At 40.0% G+C, this 27,318-nt stretch overlaps 1 protein-coding gene across 1 annotated transcript; it reads right to left on the bottom strand.

Annotated features, from left to right (window-relative positions):
- Positions 1-5,011: 5,011 nt before the first annotated feature.
- Positions 5,012-26,464, bottom strand: LOC119727453 (RNA-binding protein 26-like). The gene is made up of 19 exons (XM_038199335.1): positions 26,064-26,464; positions 22,678-22,796; positions 21,765-22,074; positions 20,557-20,699; positions 19,620-19,865; positions 18,302-18,907; positions 17,829-17,912; positions 17,560-17,658; positions 16,711-16,860; positions 15,786-16,201; positions 14,624-14,752; positions 14,261-14,386; positions 13,530-13,769; positions 12,853-12,996; positions 11,459-11,599; positions 10,777-10,938; positions 9,916-10,002; positions 9,060-9,206; positions 5,012-8,747 (listed from the first exon to the last, which is right to left on the bottom strand). The coding sequence occupies exons 1-19, from the start codon at positions 26,126-26,128 to the stop codon at positions 8,658-8,660; spliced, it is 3,504 nt and encodes a 1,167-aa protein (XP_038055263.1). The 5' UTR covers positions 26,129-26,464; the 3' UTR covers positions 5,012-8,657.
- Positions 26,465-27,318: the final 854 nt, after the last annotated feature.

Genomic DNA, 27,318 nt, shown 5'->3' with positions numbered 1-27,318 from the left:
TCACTCGAAATACCAGGAAAATTTTTGAATACACACACTCTTTGAAATACTACTATTGTCTACTTACAGAATCTCCAGCTATAGCTATCCTCAGAGTATGTCAGACTGTAGCAATTCATCCAACCAAATGTCCCTGTTTGAGCATGCCGCTGCGAGCTTTGTTGATAAACAAAACAAATGTGCCGACACCAGACAGAAATGCAAGCAGCATCACTGAGCACCAAAGCACAACCAGTGGTGCACGTGAAGAGCGTCCCCAACGTCCATTCTATCTAGTTAATGTAGTCACACTTTAAGAAAAGCTCAGTCAAGAATCCACCGACCAATTCAATTTTCTCAATGCTGCATCATCAATATTTTACATGTCTGTGACCCAGTTACGTACAGTGTGAGACATGATCCCGGATTTTACTAATTATTTCCCAGAAGTTGTGGACACGATGTATTGGTTTCCGTTCCAGGCCAATTTGTACTTCCTCGTGTTCCGTTAAGTCCCGGTCATTTACATGTACAAAGTCACGAACAGTTTCATTTTAATCTACACGTCGTGCACGCAGGCGAGACAACTGCAGTAAAAAAATGTATAACATTTCCTCATCAAAACAGACGATTTTGAGCATTTTAAAGCCCACAAAAGACGAACAATTAAAGCTGGGACATCTGTGGTTCGTGCTCCGGATGATTAGTGTAAAACAGTGGACATCATCGCTGCTTCTTGTAAAATTACTCAAGTAATTTAACGAGTATCTATACAAACACAGGTCTAGTTACATATGAAATTAATTGTATCCTGTAACTTGCCATTATGTTTACAGTGACAAGAGAGGGTATGCAATATCAACACCCATTAAAGTGGTATAAAGAAAAAAACCTACAGAGTCAATATAAATATAAGAAATTATAAGGAACACACAGGCTTAAATAATTTTCAAGGCTTCTAAAGTTCTCTGTAAATTTACACAATTTAGTGAAAATCTTAGATCAGAACCCATTAGGCCATGCAGAAAAAGAACCACCAGTTGATCGTCCAGTGTTTTTTTCAAAAAGAGGATGAGGGCGTTTTTAATTTTATATTTTTTATTGAAAAATTGGCTAAAATAGCCATATTTAGCTTACATGATATGTGCCTTCAAAAAGAGGAGGCCCTTTATATTTGATAGTTCTGGGTAGTTGTCTACTAGTTGATGACCACAAAACCTTCTAAAAGTGCTTATTGAACATTAGTAAAGCTATTAGAAGCATCTGAACTTCAGAAACATCTTTAAAAAAATGTTATGCCTGAAATTTAAAAAATTAAAAAAACAAACTTGATGCAGCCTCAAAAAAGGAAGCGGGTCGGGGACGATCAAGTGTTTTTTTTTTACTTGGCCTTATATCAGGATAACATTTTCTGTTAAATTTATATATTTATAACATTTGAAATAAAAAAAATGACAATTTTCTAAAAGAAAGAAACTAGTCCAGCCAAAAATCTTGACAATTGTCAAGTTGTGTTCAATGTACATGAATTCCTAACTAATGAAATCTGTAGACAAAATATCTTTTAAAAATGTTCTCCCTCATAAAATCATCGAAAAAATAACATAAACTTATTTACGATGGAATTACATCAGCAATAGCCAGTTTCTCTTCCTCTTTCATACATCAACAAACGAATGCACCATTTTAATGACTGAATTTACATATAGGTAAGGGTACAATTTTGTTATGAATCAAGTTGTGTGTACCGACGCCATGTTATCATTGAGCGGGTACAATGCATAATGACCTGTCATGAATATTTAAGGTAGCAAAGTACCAGATACATCAGGGGGATTGTCCACTACAAGCAATACTGGCCAAGCTGTCGTGTAGTATAACTGCCCTATCACTCACAGGTGCAAGGCCACACCCCCTTTTAAAGGAGCTTTCCGTACTGCAGGAAATAATTGAAAAGTTGTCGAACCAAGTACTGCATTTTTAGCTACTGTGCAGTTACCATTAGGACATAAAATCGGGGCATTTTTTCTTCTTTAAGTTTCAGCTTCATTCCAGCTGTGGCTTCGGGAGATTTCAGCTCAGTTTATGTCCATGTACTGCTTTTGCAACATCAAATCTCACACTATGAGACCAAAGTTAAAACTTGAAGTGACAAAACAATAGCAATAATCAACAATTCAGCAACATTCAATGAACCCTCATCATCAAAATGTGTCTACTAAGTTCAAGGAAAGATTCACATTCACATGTTGATTTGTAAACATTTAAATAGCATTGCATTAAAGGCAACAACAAAACTGGGAAAGATTTCCATACCTGGACATCACTTGACACCCTGTGCACAAACCCTGTGAGACTGGTCTGAAAAATTCACAGTATTTTCTCAGTAAATGCTCCAATATTGTCTCTGACAAATTTGACTTTTAAGGACATGTTTAATGCTTTCTGATGGCTGATAGATCACTGCAGGGAAAAATTAGTGATGTCCATGTGTGGAATTTTTCCCAAAACTGAAAAAGAGGATATAAAAATCTAGCAAGTAGTATTCAGGAAAGTATTCTCAAATAAGGAATATCAAGATGGCAAAAGATAGCAGTTAGTCATTCTGATAATCATGATTATGATTGCATTGTTGCCACCAAGTGCGAAGACGTTGTTTTTATAACCAACGTCAGATTATAATTTCACGCCTGAAAACAAGCTTCCCTAACAAAAACCACTCCAAGCTACAAACAAGCGCCCTTCGCAAATAAATGTAAAGTCTCACATTTTTTTTTGTACCGTGTGCCTGGTTGCCATGGATATTCATCCCGGGCTCGAGGCAGTCTATGCACTGTGCCATTTCACGTCGTAGGTCGGGCGGCCGCGACTACGCCGTTGTCTCTAGGGACGCGGCGATCTGCAAGAGAGCTAATAATCCGTGCCCGGTCTTGTAAAAAGAAAACACTGGAAATCCTAAGTAACTGTAATTACGGTGTCGGATTTTGCTGTTGGTTAGGGCTGCATGATAGGGTTTGAAATCTGGGGTCAATTTCAGGAAGCCGTTAAGCAGAGAAATTTGCGTCGTTCCATACATTCGGGTACCATTTTTTTTGTGTCCCTGTTACATCTGACATGTTTAAGATCTTGTTATTCTGGACACATTCTTTAATGCCTTCTATCTTCAAGAGTGATTATGTAAAGCATAGAACCTACCAAACAAATGAAAAAACAAGTAGTGTGAAGTCATTATGGAATGACCCATTTGCTAAGTGCAGACAGTATTTGCTCAGCGAGAACAGTATACCAGCCAAAATGTTACAAAATGTGTATTGCTTTTGACTGGTTCCCTGTTGATTTTTTACTTACTACATGAATATGTTAAGCACTCTTTGTCTGCTTGACAGCCTCCATAGAATTGCAATTGCAAACTGTATATGCATTTATTGTTAAAACTCTGGAACCCTGTTTGTGGTTTGGCATAAATTCTAAGTAAAATAAACCATGGATTTGGAAAGATAAAATGTGTTTACTCAGTAAAATTGACACTTTTCCTTTGGTCATGATTGCGAAAAACATGACTGGATAGAACTGAAACACATCAAAGTTTTGGGAAAAAAAGGTTTCTTTTCAAATGAATACTAAGAATTTCACACAACCCAAATGAGGTTCGCTAAAATGAAAATGCCTGAAAAGTGGATGACTATTTCTTTAGATGTGCAAAATATTATCTTGTTATCATTCAACGCATATGGACAATTTCCACATAGGCTCAATGTCCTGGAAAAGTGGTAATTATAGAAACTGAGAAGATAAAAACAACAAATATAATTCCGTTCTAATCGGAAATGGCGTTTATCTCTTGTAATGTGAATATTTCAGATCAGTGACCTTCAGTTGAGTTGAAACAGATAAGTCCTTTTTTTAATTAAAACAAAAATGCCTGTAAAACTTCGCATCTGGTCAATATCAATATATTTTCAAGGGGTAAGCAGTATATTAGAGGAAGTATTAAACAAATTTTGTCATTTGAATTAAAGGTAGCAGGGACAGACTAGCCAAAATAGGAAACGCATTTCTTTGAACCACAAGACCTTCAACTGTCATATTACAGGAAATGAAATTGTAAGGGAAGTTGAAATGCAATATGAAACCAATGTGCACACGAGAATTGTCCTACTTACATTACAGATTAGATATGTTCTTAGTCCTTAAAACTAATCTTTTGCCGATTGGATTTCCAACTTTTTGCTAGATACTATTGAACAGTAATACTGCATCCGTCATATGAGGACTTGTTGGGGAAGGTATCAAAAAAAATTCAGCAATTAACATGATATTTCGGGAAAGGTATTAAAGAGAGACTTTGAAGTAATGATTAAAACTGCTATTTGAACTTACCTCAAACAGTGCTGTACACATCTGGGCGTGGCATGGAATCTTTGGGCGTGGTATGGGATCTTTGGGCGTGGCATGGGATCTTTGGGCGTGGCTTGAGTCTCGTGCAAGATGTTACATATCCAAATCGCTGAAGCAGTTGAAAATCCTCGTGAAGATGGACGCATACTACAAGAGGACAAGCGATGAGGTTTGACCGGATATAACAGATCCATTGGTCAAGTTGGATTAAGAGATTAACTGTGGGCGTGGTTCAGTGTGACCGGATATAACAGATCCATTGGTCAAGTTGGATTAAGGGATGAACTGTGGGCGTGGTTCAGTGTGACCGGATATAACAGATCCATTGGTCAAGTTGGATTAAAAGATTACGTTGGAAGGATTGAATGTGACCGGATAAAGCAGATCCATTGGTCAAGTTGGATTAACAGATTAACTGTGGGCGTGGCGGGTTGTGACCGGATATAACAGATCCATGTCAAATGGTTAGGAACACATGTGGACGGACAATCAGCTGGCAATCTTGATCTTGAACAATGCAGAGAGTAGACTCGACACCAGTCCTTCATCTTCAAGGAGAAATATCTAAGTGAATAGATATTTCATCAGATGTTCTCAAGCTCAGCAGACATGAAGACTAATCTCTTTTGTGAAATTTTTTTTTTTTTTTTTTTGGTTTTCATTTCTGAACTTTCAGAAAGTTTTTTTTTCTTTCTTTTCTTGATCAAACTCAATCTGGCCACAATCATTTCAAACTTGCTGCTTCTCTATTTTTTGTTCTTTTTTTTCTATTATTTTTTCTTTTCAAAATGTGACCAGTTTTATTTTTTTCTGATCTTTCTTTTCTTTTCTTTTTTCTCTTATCTTATTTTTTCTTTCTATCTTTTAATCTTTTCTTTTCTTTTAACTTCATTAAATATACAATCGCAAACAATGTATTACAATGTTTACTTATAAGAGTACAAAGATCTAACAATGTGGAGTAAACAGGTTGCATTTTTTTTTAATAAGCACTAAGATCTAATCTTAACAATATTACATAAATTGTGTAATGTTTGTTGAAACTGACATTGTGAGTTTCTTTGTTTTAAATAAGGAAAGGATAGTGTTTTTTTTTGTAAACAATCATTCTCAACACAGTGAAACGTAAAGTACAGGCATGCAACTGGGAATTTAGAGAAAACGAGGACATTACAAACCACACAAGACTTTGTACAGTGTTTTTCAATTTGTTATGGCATTCATGAGAAGTAGAAAACAAGGAAATCTGAGATCCGAGGAAAAGTTGCATGCCTGAAAGTAAACCAAATTTTCAAGATTGCCTCTCCTTTAATGCAAATTTTTCAGCTATGCAATCACAAATATAGGATTTTTCAGCCCTTGCCACAACATCAACTGCAGTTTGTATTTATTTTTGGTTGCTTAAATATGTCAGTTTGTACAAACAAACACAAATTACTTTACATGAAACTATACACAGTAACAGGTTCAAAATAGTTGATAAAATGCACACTCAAATACCTCACTTATTTCCTTAAAAGATACTACCCCTCCTTGAATGGGACACATGTTGAAATAAATTAATCCAGCACAGAATTCACTAAAACTTTGTACGCTTGCAATCTTTGTGTTCAGACACTGGAGAACCGATCATCTAATGTCCATAAATCAGTCAACATTGCCAAACAAACTAATCCTTCCTTATGGGTCTTATACCAGATGTAACAGCACCCTCTTTGTCACAGCTTTCTAAAAAATACATCCGAAATTTTGATACATTTTTTAAAAGTATAGTTCGTTAGCTTTTCAGCAACAAAAAATCTTTCCAACCAGGAAAATCTTTATCGAGTTACAGCCAATTAAAAAAAGTGTCGCTTTTTCATTTTGTCTGCCATCTTTTGTCTGTCATTTATAAGGAATGTAATGGATTTGAGGAGAGGGTAGTTTTGTTTCTTTAATTTTGAAATGTTTCTTTCTTTATTTGGTTCTTTTCTACTTTTTTTTGGCAACAGAAGACATGGTAGTCTTGAAAAGGACTGTTTTATGTAACTTCTTAGATGTTTACTGTTCTGCTCTGCCTGCTACTAATGGCTGCCTCTTTCATAGATGCAAGATTCGGACCTTATTCTCACTGCCGCAGTGAAACAGACACCGTGGACAAAATGAAAAAGCAGCATATTTGTTAATAATTAGCCACAACTCAACAAGTCTTGAACCGATTGAAATTACGTTTTCAGTATATTGAAGCTAACAAATTAAGGTTTATGGACAAATCAAAATATATTTGACTTATGTTTTATAAAGCTTTGAAAAAGAGGGCACTTTTAAGGGTTCGTATTTTTTTTGAGGGAGGGGGGCACCCTGTAGGAAGGCAAGTACTTGAAAAAGAGAAGTTCACATTTAAACATAAAAATGATGATTTTTTTGCATGGGCTTCACCAAACATGTAGAGAATGCATCTGCAGCATGTGTACATACCGTGCTACACAAACTCTCCCTGGGAAATGTTGAAAATAGGAACTAAAGATAAATATCTATTTTCGTTGAATAAATATTATTCACAGGCACTTCTAATGATGCCGTGCTTCCACTCTGAGCAATGCCTCATTCTTCACAAAAATCAACCAAACACTGACAGAGATGCAAACAGATGATTCCTGGGCATCGCAACACAAAGAATCATCCGTCATTTGCACAAATTCCACCAGTTACTCCTTCCAAATTTTTTGGTTCAAGATATGTACACTTGCAACAGATTTCATAATCGGCAAATCTGTTCTCATTATTTCAACCTGTATTTCAAACTCAAATTATTAAAACTTATGAATTAAGGACCACAAGCTGAACGATAAATGGCAACTTTTTCCACGGTAATTGATGTTAAAACAAAAATTTGTGAAACATCTTTTTTACTGACATGAAAAAATGTATCATTCTTTTCCGTATTCCATATTCTGTGACAGGAATAGGGAAAAAAGTCAAATTTAACCAACCAATCATACTCTTACTAACAGAATTTAAGATTTAATAAAAAATAAGAAATTCTCGGGACACTTGCCAAGTTGGTATTGAAATGCTTACAAATTCTAAAACAGATTTTTTTCCTGTAGGAAAATCATGCGACTGACTTAAAACATAATACGTTCACATTGGGGAATTCTTTCGATTTAACCTATCCAATCATTGGATGAGAACGATAGGATTTCCAAAATTTTAGGGTACTACTTGAAGCAAAAATACCAACTTTGCAAGCGAACCCACCACAAAAAAAACTTATAAACAAAAGGACAATGGTGGGGCAGATGTTAGGGCACTTATCACAATGTCAGAGTCCAATGGCACCAGCACACAGATTTACTCAGCAAATTACTTTTCTTTGCCAAAAATGGATTCCGGGCACTGATCTCCATATAAAGACTGGATAGCGTATGTCCATACGCGGTACATTTACTAATTTTCACTTTTTTAACTAGTTCCCTCTGGTCTTCCAAAAATGGCCGCCGATATAACGTTCTGCTCATACATACTATAGATAAGACACAACGCACACTGTATAAAGAATTGGCGTGTATTTTGTGCACGTACACGGATTATGATGTTCTACAAAGGACGTCGTGATTATATTTCCAAACGTCGCAACAATTGAACTGCGACACTCAAAAAGTGAACCACAATGTTTGAAAAAACTGTGAAGGTAAACAAGGTGAACCATGATGTTACAAAAGTGAATCTCAACCGCCTATAAAGACGGCAACTTGTCCTTTATAGAACATCAACCAAGGTCTTTCCAATATGGCTTCATGGCTTTTTTCTGCGGTTCTCTATATGCTATCCAGTCTTTATATAGAGATCAGTGATTCCGAGCCATATTGGCAGGTGATCAGCTGCAAACTGGTAAGCAACCACACTTTCTGCTAAGTCGTTCTCTGAATATACACTGACTGTGGTGCTTCGGCAAAATAGACTGTAAATTGGATTTAGTCATTTATGTTTATTTTATCAAAAGTCTAAGAGACTCATATCTGCAAGAAATAAATAGGCTGGTACCACAATCTGTATTCATGGAAGCAGCATCTTAACAACGTTTTTCATTTTTGTCTTCAGGAAACCAGACCAAAATGGCTGATATGTACCAAGGTCTCCCGTGTTTTCACATGTTGCGCAAATCAATCCACACATGCAGTTGTGAGAAGTGCCCTTAATACTGCCCCCTACAAAACTACATAGATATGTCTTATCTATTGGTAATACGGAGACACTGAAACGGGTGTGGCAGATGGGCGTGGCACATAGGCGCAGCTTCATCGACGCCATCCTCGGCTCTCCGCATCCTCATCATCTTCTTCATCGTCCTCCAGGAGGAGATCATCATCGTTAATGTCATCCAAGTCCTGTCGGTAAAAACGTCATGAGGTCACATTAACACATTAAACAGGGCCGATCTTACTCTACATTGGCTGACTCCAGGCATTAAAATAACCAATATGAATATTCATCACATGCAGATGTGATTGACCTCATTTTGTCCAATCAGCTGTCCAACACAAGGCCTCTGAATTCATGTTTCTACCTAATACCTTTTCTGCACTGGCCAACTCCAATATATTAGGTGTCTCATTAACCCTTATAAATATTCATGGCATGCACAATTGACTGATCTGATTAACGTAAATGAATATTCATGAAATGTTAGTTTGACCGACCTCGTCATCTTCCAATTCGCCGCCCACTTCAATGACGTCCTCTTCCAAGTCGGGCTGCTCTGCCTCCCCAGCCAGGGGGTTCTGTCGTGGGGTGTGCCACACCATGTGTAGCTGCTTGCCCTTGAACATACCTCCTTTCTTCACAGCCTTTGGGATCAATTGATTGAGATGGTTCAGTAATGAGATTACCGGTGCTGATTTTAAGGCACCGCTAGGCTTGGAATAGTGCAAAGCGCGACAAAAATTGCTCGGCAAAAACAATAACTTTGCTTACTGTTAGCAAGAAGGCCCACCAGTTATAGCAAAAAATTCAATAATGAGCAGATTTTGTTGGATTTTCAGAAATTTTAGTTTGTGCACAAGCGTGCATCTCATAAATACGGATTTCTGTGCTGCCACTTTAAACCTAACCCTGCCAGACGAAACACAGTGCATCGGGTGTAAAAGGCCGTGGGACCTTGCTGCATTGAGCCATCAACACCTGTGTAAAGATGGCCAATTCTGAAACAATGAGAGCTAGTCCCATTAAACAATGCCACAGTTGTATCCTGCTGCAGTTGGTGACCACAGACTCTGAAGCAGTTTGGCCTTGAGATTTTGGACCTGATGGATCTTGCTGCACTGGGCAAGCTTGTCATTTTGACAAGTGTTGCATGTAGCTGTGCTTAGCAGGGTTTCTAGCCAAAATACCCTTGAGGGTTAGGGTTAAGCAAGGAACGTTAATCACAAAGCAGAATTCCGCTGTACGCAAAGTTATAAAATTGGGTTTGGAATTGGCCAAAGATCCCCGAAGTTTGTTCCTTGTAAACAGCGATTTCAAAAGAACAAGTCTGTTACCGGTTCATGAAATACTTACAAATTCTGCCTCTTTTCTTGTCTTGAAGCCAATAACGTATGAGTGTGCGGTTTCATCATAGTCAACATTCTCAATCTCACCAAGGTCCTGCAAATGTAGTACAAATATACATCAGTTTCAGTAGGGCTTTAGCTTGTCCAGAAGAAGCTTCAATTTTTCAGTTGTTGTACAATGAATGAAAGATCAGCTCGGCTATGACTGCATTGATGCTGTCAAGCAATATTACAGACCATCCGGCATTCAAGCAGACCAAGGAAAAAAAGTAGAACAGTAGGACCAAAAAAACCCCAAGGAGGACAAAATCAGAATAAAAGTAGGACTTTTGCGGCCTTTCAGGAGTAGTTTTCGTTGATACTCATCCATGTTCACAGCATCATAAGCCTCATTTGGCATGTTCTGTACTCACAACACTTGTGCTCCATCCTCAACTAAGCTCTTGGAAGTACAGTTGCAGTACTCCTGTGCCCAAGCCTTTCATTGTGTGATTTTCATACGACAGTGTGTAACACTGTTATGAAAAATATTCAATGAGATTTCATTTTTCGGAGTTGTGTGACAAAAAAGTAGGAAAAAGTAGGAAAACAGTAGGAAAAGAAGGAGCAAGCTAAAAAAAACTAGGCAAAAAGTATGAAAAGTAGAAATATACGTGAAAGCCTGCCATATGAATTCAATTCTATAAATTCAATATCGCTCAAAATGGAGATTCTTAAAATAAATCGTAGACACAAAATACAACACCGATGTAGAAATACCACAGAATCGCAACTAGATGCTTCTGCAACTATTAAACTTTCAAATGACATTGAACTGGCTTTAGCTTCTCAAAATGTGGGCTTGGGAAACCAAATTCTTTATACTCACACTAAAGTGTGTCAGGGCTTCATCCTTATCCTCTGGATCAAACCCACTGATGCCTAGCATCCGAGGCCGCTTGTCAATGGTAGTGGTGGAGTGGCTGAGGCGTCGGGCCCGACCCCGCCCTCGACCGCGCCCACGGGCACTGCCTCTGGCTGCTGCCTGAGCCTGTAACAACCAAGAAAATAAAAATGTCTCCTGAATTGTTCTCTTTTTTTTTTAGAGGGTTGGGTTTTACTCACACTTGTGCAAAAACATAACGAAAGCAACGTTTACATGTATTTGAATATTTGACATCTTTTTAAACAAGAAGCTACAAAAAAACAAAGATGAGAACTTTCTTGTGGTCGTTCTTCATATTTCCTTACCTAAATTAACTTAAAGTTACCGAGACTGGACATAGGAACTGAATACAGCTGTCAATTTTTGTACCCTACCACTGTTCAATTAATATTAAAATTCTGTTAAATATGTTCATCAAAGCAGATTGTATTCAAAGGATTTTGAAGTATTAAAATTAGTTAATTCCATGTAGTAATGCCAAATCTGAAGGTTTTTAACTGCAAAGACTACAAGCATATATCAAACATTGTTTTAAATTGAACTTAGTAATTTCCCTTTTGCCTTTAATTTGATGATCAAAAGTAACTCATTGATGTTTGGGGAAGTGTGAAGAATTGTGCCTCACGTTCATGTAGCTGAGTGATGCATTGCGTGTACTGATCTCTTTCTTGAGTTGGGCGACCCGCTTGTAGAGTTCAGAAGCGTCCCCTCCGTCGCACTGCTGGTTGTACAACTCCAGCTCCGTGTCTAGCAGCTCCTTCTGAACCTAAGTCGAACATCAGGGAAAATGTAGATGGGTCTTTCAATCATTTGTAACACTTTTGTAGTTGAGGTGCTTGTGAAGGACCACAAGTCAATCACAAGTCAATGACTAGTCATTCACAAGTCAATCACTAATCAATCACAAGTCAATCACAAGTCAATCACAAGTCAATCACAAGTCATCACGAGTCAATCACAAGTCAATCACAAGTCAATCACAAGTCAATCACTAATCAATCACAAGTCAATCACAAGTCAATCACAAGTCATCACCAGTCAATCACAAGTAAATCACAAGTCAATCACTAATCAATCACAAGTCCATCACAAGTCAATCACAAGTCAATCACAAGTCAATCACAAGTCAATCACAAGTCATCACAAGTCAATCACAAGTCAATCACAAGTCAATCACAAGTCATTCAATCCCAAATCAACTCACAAGCTATGAGCTGCGGCAAATGCATTTCTTGGTTACTGTTCATCTCCTGTTACTTGTGACTGGACTTGTGAGATGACTCAGGATTTACTTTTGACCAGACTTGTGTTGTTTTTTGTGATCCATCACAAGTATTTTAAAGGTACAGTATATCATTTGCAGCTATCCAAAAAGTAACTGACAAAATTATTGTTGAATGCATACTTGGTTTAAAGTAATGGCACTAAACTCCCTGTGAAATTATTCTTTTTGGCATGCTGTCATTTTGAAGAAAACAATAAAAGAAGGTCATTTCCAAAGATGCATCTAACGACTCATTTTTGGAGAATTCCGTTTGTAATTTGTTTTTAATTGGAGGAAGCCGTGAATGGGCGCTTGCAAGCATTGACAAGACGCACACGCAGCGCCGTTGTTATAATTGGTCGGTTCAGTGTGTGACATCGCGTAGCTGCAATCGGCTGAATGAGAGCGTGTCTCTTTTGAATTGAAATTGAGATCCAAGAATATTTTTTTCTCGGAATATACAGCATTCACTGAGCTAAAACTTCATCAGGTTAGTTATTAAGCACCCTTCTTTAGATTTTGAGCACTTTTGTTGCTCCCAAAAGAAATGCACAAATGACAAATGATATGCTCTACCTTTAACAACAAAATCTTGCAAAAGGTCAACACCATGATCTACTAAAAAGGAGAAAATTTCGGTTTTCGCTAAAAGCTTTGTGACTGAAGTTCTCAATTTTATTCTTGATACTTGTCCATCCTCAGGAGAGTGCTTCTAATGTAAAGCTAGCACATGAAACAACCGGAGCAACACTTACTTCTGTCTTGGATTTGCTAGGAGGCTTGACTTCCAGTTCTTTCTTGGTCTTGTCCATCTGCTCGGAGAGTTTCTTGATGAAGCCTAGGATCTCAGCGCGTTTCTCTGACGACAAGCTCTTGTCTTCAAGTTTGGTGAGAAAGGACTACCAAGCAAAACAAATTCAATGTATGATAATATGGTGCTCTCGAAGAAAACAGAAACTTGAAGTGACCTAAACAAAACAAGTTAGCTGCACGTCACAAGAGTCAGATTTTCATGAACATAAAATGCAAAAGGGGTGAATGTAAATGACTTGCATCACATTTTTATGCCTTTACCATCAAATGAAGGTAGAATATTTGATATCATGATAAGCCCAAAACCAGCGGGAAAGCTGCTAAGTGTGCAGAATTGACAGCATGTTGTGTGTTTGTGGATGTGGCCTCATTGTACAGTATTCATCTACATGGAGAATGCAGAATGTGAACAGCAAAGGATATAATCATCGGCCATTTTTCAAAAATCTGACTGATTCTTTACCTGACATGAATAATTAATTTACACAACAGTCCCCGTTGCTCATCTTTTGGCTTGTACCCAACACCCTTTCATTGGGTGCCTGACGATTGGCACCTCTTTACTCATTGGGCTGTGAGCAGTTATGGTAAAGTGTCTTGCCCAAGAACACAAGCCTACCTTCTGTTGTTGGATCAGCTTGACCAGCAACTCCTGCTTCTGTTTCCCGATCTCAATCTGTTTCTTCTGGGCCAGCTTGCGTTGCTCGTCATGCTTCTTGCGCACGGCCTCCTGGGCCGCTGCCACCTTCCTGGCGGCCAGTAGCGAGGCCTGAGGCGTCGCAGCACCGGCCGTGGACTTCAGGGCCGCGGGGTTAAACACGGTCTTGGTAAGGGTGGCTCCGGAGCTTTTGACAACAACCTGTTGGGGTTGGGGTCAGATAAATGTTTTTTAACGTGCCTATTTCAATTTTATGCTAATCTTTGATATTGGGTTTAACCCATTATGATACCCAGCAAGATCAGTGGTCAAGCGGCTTCAGTGTCTGAACTATAGAGTAGGGCATCCTGGCTTCCAGTCCAAGCTGCTTTTTTAACGTGCTCTTCGAAAGTACTGAGCCAAGTTCTTGATGACAAAACAAAACCATTTATTGTCAATAATGTAAAGTTAATGTACACACCGTCAACAAGTAAGCCCCAAAGCTTGTCCAACATTCATCACAGTTCTTGCATGATCTTGCTCTTGTCTGCCTTTACACAAGCTGTTTTCAGCCAAGGCGTGACACCTTGGAAGAGTGCCATTTGTTTTTTTTCAAAGCACTCTTCCAAAGCTTGCACTTGCGATGAAAGTTTGTGCTAACTCTGCCACATTGTTGTTTAATTGGTAAAGAACGCTCTAGAGATATATCTTACCCTTTCTGAGGTTTCTGGGGGCTTCTTGACAAAGGTCAGCTGCTCTTTGGTTGGGATTCCTAGCCTGTCTTTGACTGAGACTTTGCTTGCTCCATGGCCTGCATTTTGAGATGATGTATCACCATCCTAAAAAAACAGGGCAAAGGAGGAGAGGTAATAAAAGAGACCTTATATCGTTGGTTATGGAAATGAATTACATTCATCAGATGCAGACGCTGTTTCTGACACGGTCAGCTATTGGCAAAGAGCATGTTGGATTGTGAAAGATGTGGCAGGTTTTTTTTTTTAGAGAGAGTCTGAAGGAGGGATTTTGACAATGAAGAAGTTCTCTCAGAGATTTGACAAGATTTTGATGTTACAGACCTCGTTGTGCCAGAACACCTTGATGAAGCGGTTATTCAGGACGGCCTCGATGGAGTTGTGTGCTGCCCTCGCTTGGAGATGGGTGGCGTAGGTGATGAGGGCTGCGTCCGGCTGGCCACCGTAAGCAACCTGTGGGAGTTATTGAAAGGCGATAGGTAGAGGGGAGGATTATTATGAAACGTAAGGCTTCTTAAATGGAACTACACTACAACACGCAAAGAAATGAGTAAATTAAACATTCAGGAAGGAAATTTGGCGAAAGAAATTAGATAAAATTTGAAGGGTTTGCATAGTGAAGATAGCAATAAGATAAAGTTCCCAGTTGCAACAAATCTCCTTTTTGAGTTTGTGAGGTTCTGAAAAGAACCAGGGAAACTGAACTTTTCAGAAAGTATACTCTGCTTCTCAAAATCGATTGCGAATATTCTCTTAAATAAACCTCAATATATTTTGGGAACGCATGTTTGCTGACTTTGCGGTATTATAATAAGACGTCCAAATGTTATGAACTATTCAGTAGGACCATTAACATAAAGGCTTGACAACGCATGGATGAGTAGCCTCACGAAGTTCGTGAACTGGCTTGCTCTTAGCAACGGCCAGATAATATTTGGGAACCTTCGCGAAGTCTTTATTGAAGGCATCCCTTACCGAAGTAAATTTCGCGCTGCTCAAAGCTGCCATGGAGGTTGTTGACAACAGTGCGCGTATACCCTGCTGGCTGCTGCGCGCTGTGTCGGTGTGCCAAAGGTACTGCGCGCTACGCTCCGTTGACTGGTTGACAACAGTGAGTTTCTATGCTCTTGATTGTGCGGGAACCAGCGAAATTTGTTAAAATGCCCGGATGAGGACAATTTCAAAAATAATATTGTCCTCATTCCGGTACTTTTACTGATATAATATTGCAGTCGTCAGGGTACTTTTTACAAAAGCATACAATACGCTGATTTATTCTTTACCACTGGAAGCCTGATATAAATAATAATTGTGAAAATTCCTCAATCCAGTGGATATTGAGGTATGTTGGAGTGTAAGATTGAAGTGACCCAGGACAGGATATTCATCCATTAATGTTCATCCCCCGTTACATTTGACTATGTGATTGGCAAGTGGTCTGACTCTCAATGGACTTGATTACAATCCTTGTTTATGGGTGCCGTACCTGCAAGTTGGTGATGACGCCAAACTTCTGGAAGTGCTCGTTCAGCTTGGCGATGCTATTAAACTCCCGTGGGATCTTCTTGATCTCCAGCGTCCGGCTGTTAGGGGTGACCTTGGCCTTGGGCCTCCAACCCCCACCGCCGCTACTGATGACTTTCCTGGTTGAATCCGGTGTCATCATCTTACTCGGCGAGGCGCCGGAGGATACCGAAGTTGTCGCTGCCCCGCTGCTGTCTTCGCTCTCCTGGGACGTGTCTGGCTCGTGCGGTCTCTTGAGTCCGGCGGCGCTGGCCGCAACGACTGTCCTGGAGTCCGAGGCTTGCTGCTGATTGTCCGTTGACTCGGGTGACTCGATGACGACGGTCCTGTTACTCGCTACGTCCAGTTTCTGAGTTTCAGCATCTAACTCTTCGATATCTGATGCAGTAACAAAACAGTATTGCAGTCAATAAAACTATTATGCAATATACATACTAGTATATGCTCACGTTGACAAAACATAGCGAAGTATTTTCCTGGGAAAGATTTGAAAGAATAGAGTTGTCTTAAAATGGCTCAAGATTTAGGCTTCATAATTAGAAAAAAAGAGACCTGATTATGTAATTAAGAGCTGACATAATTTGCGCAATAAGCACATAAGAGCAACTTATCTAGATTCACATTGAGAAAAACTCATTTGTTAGACAAGTTTAATTGAGGTAAGTCTAATCAATTGACTGTAGGGTCTAGGGTGAACGAACATGCAAAACTTCTGTTAACAAAAAAAAACTCAACATTTTCCACATATGGCTGAAGTTCAGCCCAAAACCCCAAACCCCTGTCACATTAAAAGCCCAAACCCCAGTCATATTACCAACCAAAAGACATCACGGCTTGAAACCTGAGAAAAGAGAAGGTTAGAAACTGCACAGCAGAAATCTAGTCACCTTTAGGATCGGCAAGGGGAACCGTCTGGACTCCGATGAGCGATCTCAAGTTGGCTGACTGGTTACGCATGGAACGAGGAGGGGCGTAGTAAGGCTTGGCATCTATGGAAGGGTCCTCTGGGTTATAGGCATCAGGCTGATGTGGGGAATCTATCAGTGGATGGACAGGAAGAGAAATTAAGTATAGTGTAGAATACCCCACTTCTTGATATCACCTACCACATGTTGTGTAAGCTTTGCCCTCTTTATCTAAAATGGTATGTTGTGGCCTCATGGTCTGGTGCATTGAGCTCATGATCTTGTAGGTTATTTTGCAGGTTGCGGGTTCGAGTCCAGCCTGGGGTTGGGGTGTGCGTGTCGTTGTGCAAGACACTTTGTTACTCCTAACCTTCCCAAATCCTTTAAAATCCTCTTTGCAAAACCAAGGATTTTGCAGGATTGAGGCTACATGGCAAAATGTGTGGCTGATTTTGGAGGATGCACTGTGTCAAGGACTTGGGCCGGACCTTGTGTTGTTTATGTTCAGCCGTGCAAAAATTTAGGCCTAGATTATCCTCCACACTGCTCTAGTTTGTCACTGGCTCTGCCTCAGCATATTGACAGTGGTTGCTGGAGGCTTTTGCAGGATTGAGGCAGTGGCTACCCCTCCAAGGACCACATTCAAGAAATGACGGAGGATTTTGCAGGATTGAGGCTGTATGCCAATTTTACATGGAGGCAGTTGGAGCATTTTTAAGAATTGTGGTTACATCCTAAAAATGCCTAGGGAGTTACGGTTAATCATTGGTTCCCTGACAATATTTTGGGCCCCTGTTTAGTTTTTGCAATGGGGACACAGTGTTGACCTACCTGATGTGTTTCGTCCCTTGGGCATGTCCATTCTTGGCGGACGTTGCTGGAATGTTGGAGGTGGTAGGTTGGGCCGTGGAAGCAGGTGCCTTGGTGGCCCTGGGTTGAAAAGTACAACAAATTGAAACTGACAGTGTTTGGACAAACACGACAAACAGTAAACATCTGTAATTTTAACTGTACTTTCATTGAAAACAATCACCATCCCCGAACCCCCCCCCCCCCCTCCCACACAAAAACCATCTCCAAGGGTATATCCAAAGGCTTACCTTGACGTAGTGGGGGACCGATGAGGCGATTGGGACGGATGCCTTGGGGAGGACGTAGTGGCCTTAGTTCATTGTGACCTGGGCCTGGGAGAAAAGAGGAATTCAGAAAATTAAACTTTCAATTGATGTAAACTTTCAACTGATGGAGGATTTCAAAAAGCTATCAGTTAATTTCAAATCAGACATTGAATTAAGATGCAAACCAGAGGGGTATAGCCTTTTGTGGACACAGTATACATGAAGGATAAAAGTTGGGATTAAGAAACCAAAGTGAATATGTAGTCGAATCCCGTTAGTACAAACTCTGTTAATACAAAATTCTGGTTATAACAAACATAAAGCCTTAGTCCTGACTGCGCATTTATGTGCACAATGAATGGGACTGATGTTCCTCTTAATACAAAATTCTGATATAACAAACAACTTGGCTAGGTCCGAACGAGTTTGTATTAACGAGACTCGACTGTAGTTACCTGGTGGACCTCGTGGGGGCATAGGCCCTCGCATGCCCATGTGAGGGGGCGGTAGCTGCGGTGGTGGCCGAGACATGGGTGGCGCTTGCCCAGGGTGCATGGGTGGCATACCCCCACCCATGGGTGGTGGTGGACGTCCTCCCATGGGTGGCGGCGGTCCCCCACCCATGGGTGGCGGTGGTCCCCCACCCATGGGTGGTGGCGGACCCCCACCCATGGGTGGTGGTGGCCCCCCACCCATGGGTGGTGGTGGTCCCCCTAGCATGGGAGGGCCCCCGGGGAAGGGTCCACCTTGGGAGTGTGGAGGGGGCAACATGGGTCCCCTCGGAGGTAACGTCATCCCCGGCGGTGGTGGACCGAGACGCTGGTTGGGTGGGAAGGGATTGCCAAACTGTCCCCCAGGGGGCGGTCCGAGGGGTGGCATTCCCCCAGGTGCCTGGTGGGGAGGCACCTGGGTGTTGATCTGTGGGGGTGGGGGCTGGGACGGAGGGGGCTGGGGAGGTAAGGGGGGAGTCCGCTTGTTTAGCATGTTGACGTCCTCCACTATCACCGGGTCGTTGCCGTGGTCGAAGGGGCAGAATTCCCCCCGCATGCAGAAACCTTTTTCTGTCGAGGTAAGTGAAAATTGCAAACATTTTAAAATGGAGTCCATTTAGACTAATACTGACTAAGGAGATTTACTAAATCTTTACAAAGGTTTTTATGGTCGACTGTGTTGAAAAACTATGCATGTACCCCCGTGTTTGACAAGAGTGCATATGAATGAAATGCACCCATGTTGATTCCAGGGAAAGAAGATACTCTAGCATTCGGCTCGGTGGAAAGAACAGACTATTTTCAGAGCCTGTCAAAACAGAATAGCTGAATGCAAGCTTAATAATTCGCTAAAATACAATTAAGCCAGATCAGTGGCTCCAATTCAGCATGGGCACATCTAGTGTTGGCAATTTTCATCTTAGGATTACAAAAAGGTTCATGTTCTGAAATAAGTATAATCTTCTGAAAACTTCAGACTTCTGTTTTACAGTGTTTTTGTTTTCCAAATTATGCCAAGTTTTGGTTATTTCCGTCTTCTTTTTTTGTACTGCATAAGAAATTGTAAATTGCAGATTACTACTTCCCCCATGGATTTGTGTACATTATCTGCTGTTTTCATCCTGCAGAGAAAGTCATCAAGTGTTGATGTGCACGAGGATAAATTCTTAAAATATGAGACCGCCTGGTCACAGAGCATCAAACTAACAATGGACTGCAACATGTGTATCAGATCACTTACACTGCAATGTATAAAGTTATATAACATTGTCCACTAACTCACCATCATAATCTCTGCATCGATCCCTAGGCCTGCTGGCAGGCTGGTTCCCTTCACCGCCTCCCACCACAGTGATGACGCTATTCACATTGCCAGAGCCGCTGGTGGGTACCGGTGATCTACTCCGGGACCTGGATCTGGGTCTGGATCTGGAACGAGAGCGCGGTCTACCGGCATCGTCGCGCCGGTCCTCCCGCCTGTTGTCCTCACGTCGGTCGCCGTAAGGATGGTCCCTATTGCTGCGGTAACCTGAAGAAATATGGAGAGACTTCATACATTTTCGGAGGTCTTAAATTTTCTCTGGCCCTATTCAGGCCGCTCACTAAGACTTACAGACGATTGTCCAAATATTTGCTTCTCTTCACCCTCCTGCTGTTTGAAAAGTCACAGAAAGTCGAAAAAATTAATCCTCTTCCCCTGCCGTGCCTTTTACACAGGCTAGTCACCAACAATCAGATCTTATTATTTCAAGCAAGCTCTGAAACTACTCAAATTCAGTCAACGGACAAAAACAGGCTGGTGGTAAGCACAGCTGGCTTATCAATCGCCTACAGTCAAAAAATAGCTGTATCAAGTAAAGTCAAGTGTGACAAGTAAAGTAAATTATGTTGGTGTGCTAAGAATAGAGCTTGATAATACTAGTCAGTAAGGACCGAGTGTTTGGGCTTTGATTGCAGGTCAGGATTTTGGGGAACCCCCCCCCCCCCCCAAAAAAAAGAATCTGGATGCAAATCCGAGTCTAAATCCTTTTTAAAATTTTCGCTACTTTATTCACAACTGTGTCAGAGGCCTTGTGTCCAAACACTCATTTCCTTCCACATTAAATATTTTTTTTAGTCAACATAGCTTTGGTTCTTAGGGACAATTATTCTACCACCCTTTACATAAATCTTGTTGGGACTTGGAAAAGGACTTCAGAAAATGCTAACGGGACACCTACCTCTGAATCCCCTGTCTCTATGACTGTATCTCTCCCTGTCTCTGTCTCTATCTCGGTCTCTGTCAGTGTGGTAGCGGTTGCCATGGCGATCATGGCGATCATCCCGCCGGCGAGACCTGTCGTCATCCCTTGGTCGTCTCCGCCTGGTAACATAAAAAAAAATTGTTGAAATAGTTATTAATATGATAAAATGAATTGAATCTAGTCAATAGAGAGACAATAGGTCTCGTTCAAATGACGTCATTTCCTACAGACCAGCCACGTGCATCGGCATTTTGAGCGTCAACTTGCATAACGCGCATCCGCTGCGTCGCATTTCGAACACATTTCGAGCAACAAGCACGCGTGTTTGGAACATTTTCAACACTGCGCAATACGTGCTTGATTGCATGAAATACGCAGTTGCACTTCTCCTACAGAAATGGCCGTCATTGAACAAGCCCTATTCTTCGTCTGCAAAGCACCCCTCTTGGATAACTCTTTTAACAACACAGATGCTGTCAAGTCAATCACAAGTCAAATCACAAGTGAGGTCACAAGAAGCAGTGAAGAACAATGACAAAGGAATGCCTTGGTCACAGATCATGTGAATGGCCTGTTAAATACACTTCAAACTGGATGGCTAAAGATTGGCTTTTGATTAACTAATGATTGACTTGTGAGTGACTTTTGAGTGACTTGTGATTGACTAGTGATTGACTTGTGAGTGGCTTGTAATTGACTTGTGAGTGGCTTGTGATTGACTTGTGAGTGGCTTATGATTGACTTGTGATTGACTTGTGATGACTTGTGAGTGGCTTGTGATTGACTTGTGAGTGGCTTGTGATTGACTTGTGAGTGACTTGTGATTGACTTGTGAGTGACTTGTGATTGACTAGTGATTGACTTGTGAGTGGCTTGTAATTGACTTGTGAGTGGCTTATGATTGACTTGTGAGTGGCTTGTGATTGACTTGTGAGTGGCTTGTAATTGACTTGTGAGTGGCTTGTAATTGACTTGTGAGTGGCTTGTGATTGACTTGTGAGTGGCTTGTGATTGACTTGTGAGTGGCTTGTAATTGACTTGTGATTGACTTGTGAGTGGCTTGTGATGATTTGTGATTAACTTGTGATTAACTTGGAATGACTTGTGAGAACTTCATAACAACTCTACTTAACAGACTAGTTCCCTTAAAGTCAAAGCACTCAGCTGCAAACGTGACAACTGACCTTCCAGGGCTGTGGCTTCTTGATCTTGTCCGGGAGCGGCGCGGCCTTCGCTGCTCCCTCTCCCCTTCCTCCCCGCCTGCCTCCAAGGATCGTTTCATCGCTTCGTTGCTCCTCATCGTCGAGACCGACTCATCCCTCAGGGCACTCATGTCTGCATCGGACACCTGCGGGGGTTGACTCTCACCGGGTATGTCACCCTGTTTGTCCTTGGGTCCCTCCTGCTGTGCGTCAATAGGGGTGCTGCCATCCTGTGTCAGATAGGACTTGGTCGCGATGGCTTCAAAGAGGTCATTGACAAAGCCTTCCGTTTCTGCAAAAAAAAGTAAACAAAACAATAATTTTAAAGGTGTTTCAGCTTATTTTTCAACTTTCCTGTTTTTGCTTTTTTTGCTCAAGTTAGCATTTAGCATCATGTTATTTCCCAGATTATGCCAGCAATCTTAAATTGTCCAAGATGGAAGAAGGGTTAGCAAGGTTAATCTGACGGATCTATTGATAGGAAAATCAATGTCCAAACACACACACAGAAATAACTCTTTGAGGTTTTTTTCGAAATGGAACAGGAGATTTTGGAAGATTTTGCAGGATTTGGGAAGGTTGACTACAATCTGCAAATTTTTGAATTGAGCTTGATGCCACTTTCAGGCGTGCAACTGGGAATTTAGAGGAAAATAATGAGGAAATTCCAAATCATACAAAAATTTGTACAGTGTTTTTCAATTTGTAATGGCATTCATGAGAAGTAACAAACGAGGAAATCAGCGGATCCGAGAAAAAGTTGCATGCCTGCACTTTAGGGAATATGAGGAATGATTCAGGAAGGTTCCCAACAAAAATAACAAGGGAGTTAGGGTTGAATTAAGCCACAGACTGTGTCCACGACTACCACACAAGTTCTCCACCACATACTCACCACCGACTAGGAAGACTTCCAGCTGAGCTGTGCATATTTCTTTGAGCTCTTGTTCACTTTTGTCCTTTTTGACAAGAGCGACGACATACTTCGACAAAGGAACAGGGTCTGCTTCACATCTACAATTGGGAACAAAAGAAGAAGTTGCTATAACTTGCTCCACAATGTAAGGAAACGGTGAGTGAGATGAAGTTGGGACAAATTTGTTGGGGTTTCAAACGGAATGAAATCTGACGTTAATACACAGCTATTTTGAAACAATAATCAAAATAGTGTGTATTGACATCATCAGGAAATCCTAACTAGGAGTAGGACTGGAAATAGAGGTAGAAACGAAGTAGCCTCAAACACGAAAGATAATAAAGTTTACGGAAAGAATGATCTATCCGGAGGCCACTTTTTTTTTCCTCATATGTTATCTCAATGAACGTCAGTTATTGCAAACATGTTTTGGAAAGACATGAATATGGGACTACACTGAGAAACATTTCCAATTTTGTTAGACAATACTTTGAAAATGCATTCAACTCTCTAAAGTCTTTGTACGCAACCAACACCAAAAAAAGTGGTGTCGGGATACTACATTCTTACATTCTCAACAAGTTTACGACAAGTTTATATTTTATTTTATTGGAATTTTTCACGAGAGTATTCCATTTCAATTTAAAAACAAATGCTTTCCAAAAGAGCCCTCACATTAAAATTACATGGAAATAAAATTAAACAAACATTATACTTACAAAAAGTAGACAAGAAATTAGACACAAAATTTACACATAGACAGTGCCCCTAGTGTCAGATCCTATATCCCCGTGTCATATATGATTTCAAAATATTCCATTATCGGAAAATTAAAAAATCTTTTTAACCCCCCCCCCAACCCCCGCCAAAAAAAAGAAGAAAATAGACTCTAACATGAGCTACACTTATTGTAGGTATGTGACAAAAAATTTAAACTTCACCCAATTTAACTGTAATGGATACCATTGTAAAGAGCTTAAAGAGAACTTTAAAATGATGTATAGATCACTGTTCTAGGTGAAAATTTATAAGAGTTACATTTATTTTAAACTCGGGAATTGTCGGTGAAATTTCGGCCTCCAAAAACAAAGAAAAACATAAGAAAATTTGTGACCGTTATTTGGGTTACGTCATGACTCTATTTGTTTTGGTGCACTGTAACTTTCTTATTACAAGTCAGAATCTCATCAAAATTTCACAAAAGACATTACAATGACTATATATTATGATTATATTATGATAATTGATATTGATTAACAATCAGTAAACACAAATTATTAATTTATCAATTAGTGTGATGACCATTGGGGCAATTCCATCAAAAGTGGACACGGCTGAAAAATTGCAATTTTTATATATCTCTAGAAGTACAAATATCACAACAACAAATGTGGTATCAAATTAAAGAGGTCAACAAGATCTTTCATTTGAGTGGTATGCCAGTGGGATAGAATGTAGTTTAGTGTTTTGGGTTAAAAAAAACTCCATTTTTTTTCAAGCTAAAATACATGAAATCAGGGATTTTTGGAAGTCATTTTTGCACCTTGTTTTGTTATAAATTCAGAGAGAAGATTCAAATTTCTTGTTTGATTTTGACACAAATTCAAGTCTCTTCTGTAGTTTTCTTTTCCTTGGTGTGATGAGCACTGTTCGAGGAGATTTTCTTGCAGGTGGTGATTGTTTTGGACTGGGAGGCTCTTTGGGGTTAGATGGCCCAGGTTCTCCATCAGGCTGAATTTCTGAAGTTGATGGCAAGGTTTTTCCAGATTGAATGCCAGAAGTTGATGGCCCAGGTTCTCCAAATTGAATGCCAGTCGATGGCACAGGCTCAGAGGAGGAGAGTTGAACTACTGGTGTATGCTGCTGATGGAATTTGTACTGCTTCCGACATACCTCATCAAATTTCTTCACGTCAGCTTCACGTGACAAATGTTTATATTTCTGGAGTGTTGTTCGAACAAGGCTCTGCAGTTGGTTAGTTGAAAATGTAAACGAGGCACCAATCTTTTCTCTAATCACCTGAACAGTACTGAAGAAAGACCGTTCATTTGTAATGAACGAGAAGAGGATGTGTCCAACTTGCAAATTGCGATCTGGAAGTGAACTGAAGTTTTCAATCAGATACTGACAAGCTTTGCCTGGCTTTGCTTGAAAAAAATCCCTCTTCTTCTTTTTAGGTGGCATTTTTGATAATTATCTGAAAATAAAGAAAGTAGTGATATCATAATTACTATGGAAGGTGCTTGTTTTATCGAAGCCTGTGGCGGCTGACAAGATATATAAATTTTCTTTCAAACATTACAAAAAATAAAATTTTCTTTGCTTAATAAAATAAAGGGTGTATTTCATTTTTTTAAAATAAAATATGAACAAAAAACTTAGTACTTTCATTAACTTAACAGCATAATCATCCAAACTGCAATTAGGCCACACCCTCGAATTCTACCAGGGAGAAAAAAAAAAAAATCACTAACAAATTACATGACTGGAGCGAATTGGCAGATCAAAACTTGTCCAATATAAAATATGAATCAATTAATAAAAAAAAAATTCAATAAAATATGTAATTAAGTAAACAAAATATAATAAAGGATGGGCCTACAAAAAAACGACCCTGAAATAAAAACAAACTAAAAAAAAAAAAAAAAAAAATAGCTCGCCCCATGTTAGCCCCATGTGTAAAAAGCATAACTGGGGCGAACTAAATCTGAATTAAATCCAAAATCATCCGCTTGATTCGAATGTTTTTTCGATCAAATACCAGAGAATTATGAAGAATATATATTAAAATTCATTTTAAGGGTGTTTTTTTCAAATATCAAAGGCCCTTAGCATGTTTTCCAGAAGGATGATCTACATCTTGATTTCAATGGAATCTCACGGTAACCGCCATGTTTGTGTGCACCGTCGCGATGACCGATCGTATAAAACAATTTTTGCGGATTAAAAAAAAGGGTGTGGGAATCGTACAATTACCTTTATATTTTCAGGTTTTGTAAATGAATACATAAATTTAAGAATGTAAATGTTTTTAAACGAAATCTAACTTACATCACGTAGAATTACGCTGACTTTCTCGGATGAATTTTTAAAATGCACGTAATCCAACTTTAACGTATCGCATGACAAAAATCTAGGTACGAGGTTGTAGCATATGATTTCCTCTTTCTCACAGAACAATCCATTTTGCAGGGGATGCCCCTGGTTAACTGGTATCCGGCCGCAAACATAACAGCACAAAAGCATAGCCGCAAAATGCGGTCACCATTGACAGGGCCGAAAACGCAGCGCGCACTGACGTGTTTTGTCACATACCAACTTATTGGATTATATACCAGTCCTTTTGGTACTTATTTTATACTTACATTGGTTCCAGTTTTCTTTTTAACCAGGCTTTCAGTTTCTCGACATTTTGGATGGTAATGGGCATCGTGTAAAATTCTGCTCACGCCAAGACGAGTCGTCAGTGCAGTGGTCCTACTGCATGTACTGGTACTGGTAGATTTCAGTGGTGCGTCGATGGAGCGGAGTTCACCGACATGACTAACCCGGTTTCTGTGAAGTGAGAAGTACAGATGCTACGATTCCCAAATGACTGAATCTACTTTCTGTATAGCCTACTCGTCTGATCAGATGAAACAATGTTACTCAAAGTAATCTTTCTAGTGATATTCTTTGGCACAAATGTTAGAAGATGTGCGAAAAATTCCACATACACGCCGTGATCGTACTACGCGTAAATGAATGGACAACAAAATCAGAATGGATCCCATTTTTTAACTCTCCTACTTCACGAGGTAATGCGATGGGGAAGTCTAGGTACAAGACGTATCCACAGCTAGCGGTACGCAATGAAACGGCAGAGGGCGCTATACAGAAAGTGGTGAAAGCAAAATCTTCGTCCACCACGTGCCCTCATGATATTGATCATCGCCGGTGTGGACGGTAATTCTGTCCCCCGTAAAAAGGGTCCGGGGGGACAGAATTACCTAGGTAACAGTGTCCTCCCCGGCCCGTTAATTCTGTCCCCCTTCAGGTAATTCTGTCCCCTCCAGGTTATTTTGTCCCCCTATTTGCAACGCAGAAGGCCAGTTCTCTATATTGTTTTCATGAATTCACTCTACAAGGTAAACATTTTTTACTCTTTAGTCTGCCCTTCATGAAGATGAAAAAATTTTACTTTTTGGTCTCTTTCTTAGGCCATCACCCCCCCCCCCCCACGCGGCTACGCCACTGAGTGTATTTCTTGAGTTGTTGGCCCCAAATCGAGTTTGGTGGTGGAGATTGAGACCACTATAATAGTAGAGGGCGCGCCACATAAATACAAAATGGATTAAATACAAAATGGATTAAATTGAAATTTCGTGCAATTAGTTTTCACGATGTGTAGCATGAGTGGTTTGAATGGCGTGAGAAACCGTGGAGCTATAAATATAATATGATCGTAACAATCTAGTGTTTTAAACGTTAAAAATCCATGTTGACTTCCATTAGGATTGTATTTGTTGCAAATAAAATCCTGTATTGTTACGGTCATAATAGCTTTATTAATGGACTTTTTTTTCTGAAATAAAATCTTTTGATGCCAAACATCATGACAAATGAGTGTACGAAAATTCA

The sequence above is a fragment of the Patiria miniata genome, unplaced genomic scaffold, assembly GCF_015706575.1.
Source record: "Patiria miniata isolate m_02_andy unplaced genomic scaffold, ASM1570657v1 HiC_scaffold_20, whole genome shotgun sequence".
Classification (NCBI taxonomy): Eukaryota; Metazoa; Echinodermata; class Asteroidea; order Valvatida; family Asterinidae; genus Patiria; species Patiria miniata.
Note: the sequence above shows the minus strand (reverse complement) of the source record. Positions and strands in the feature narration are given on the sequence as shown.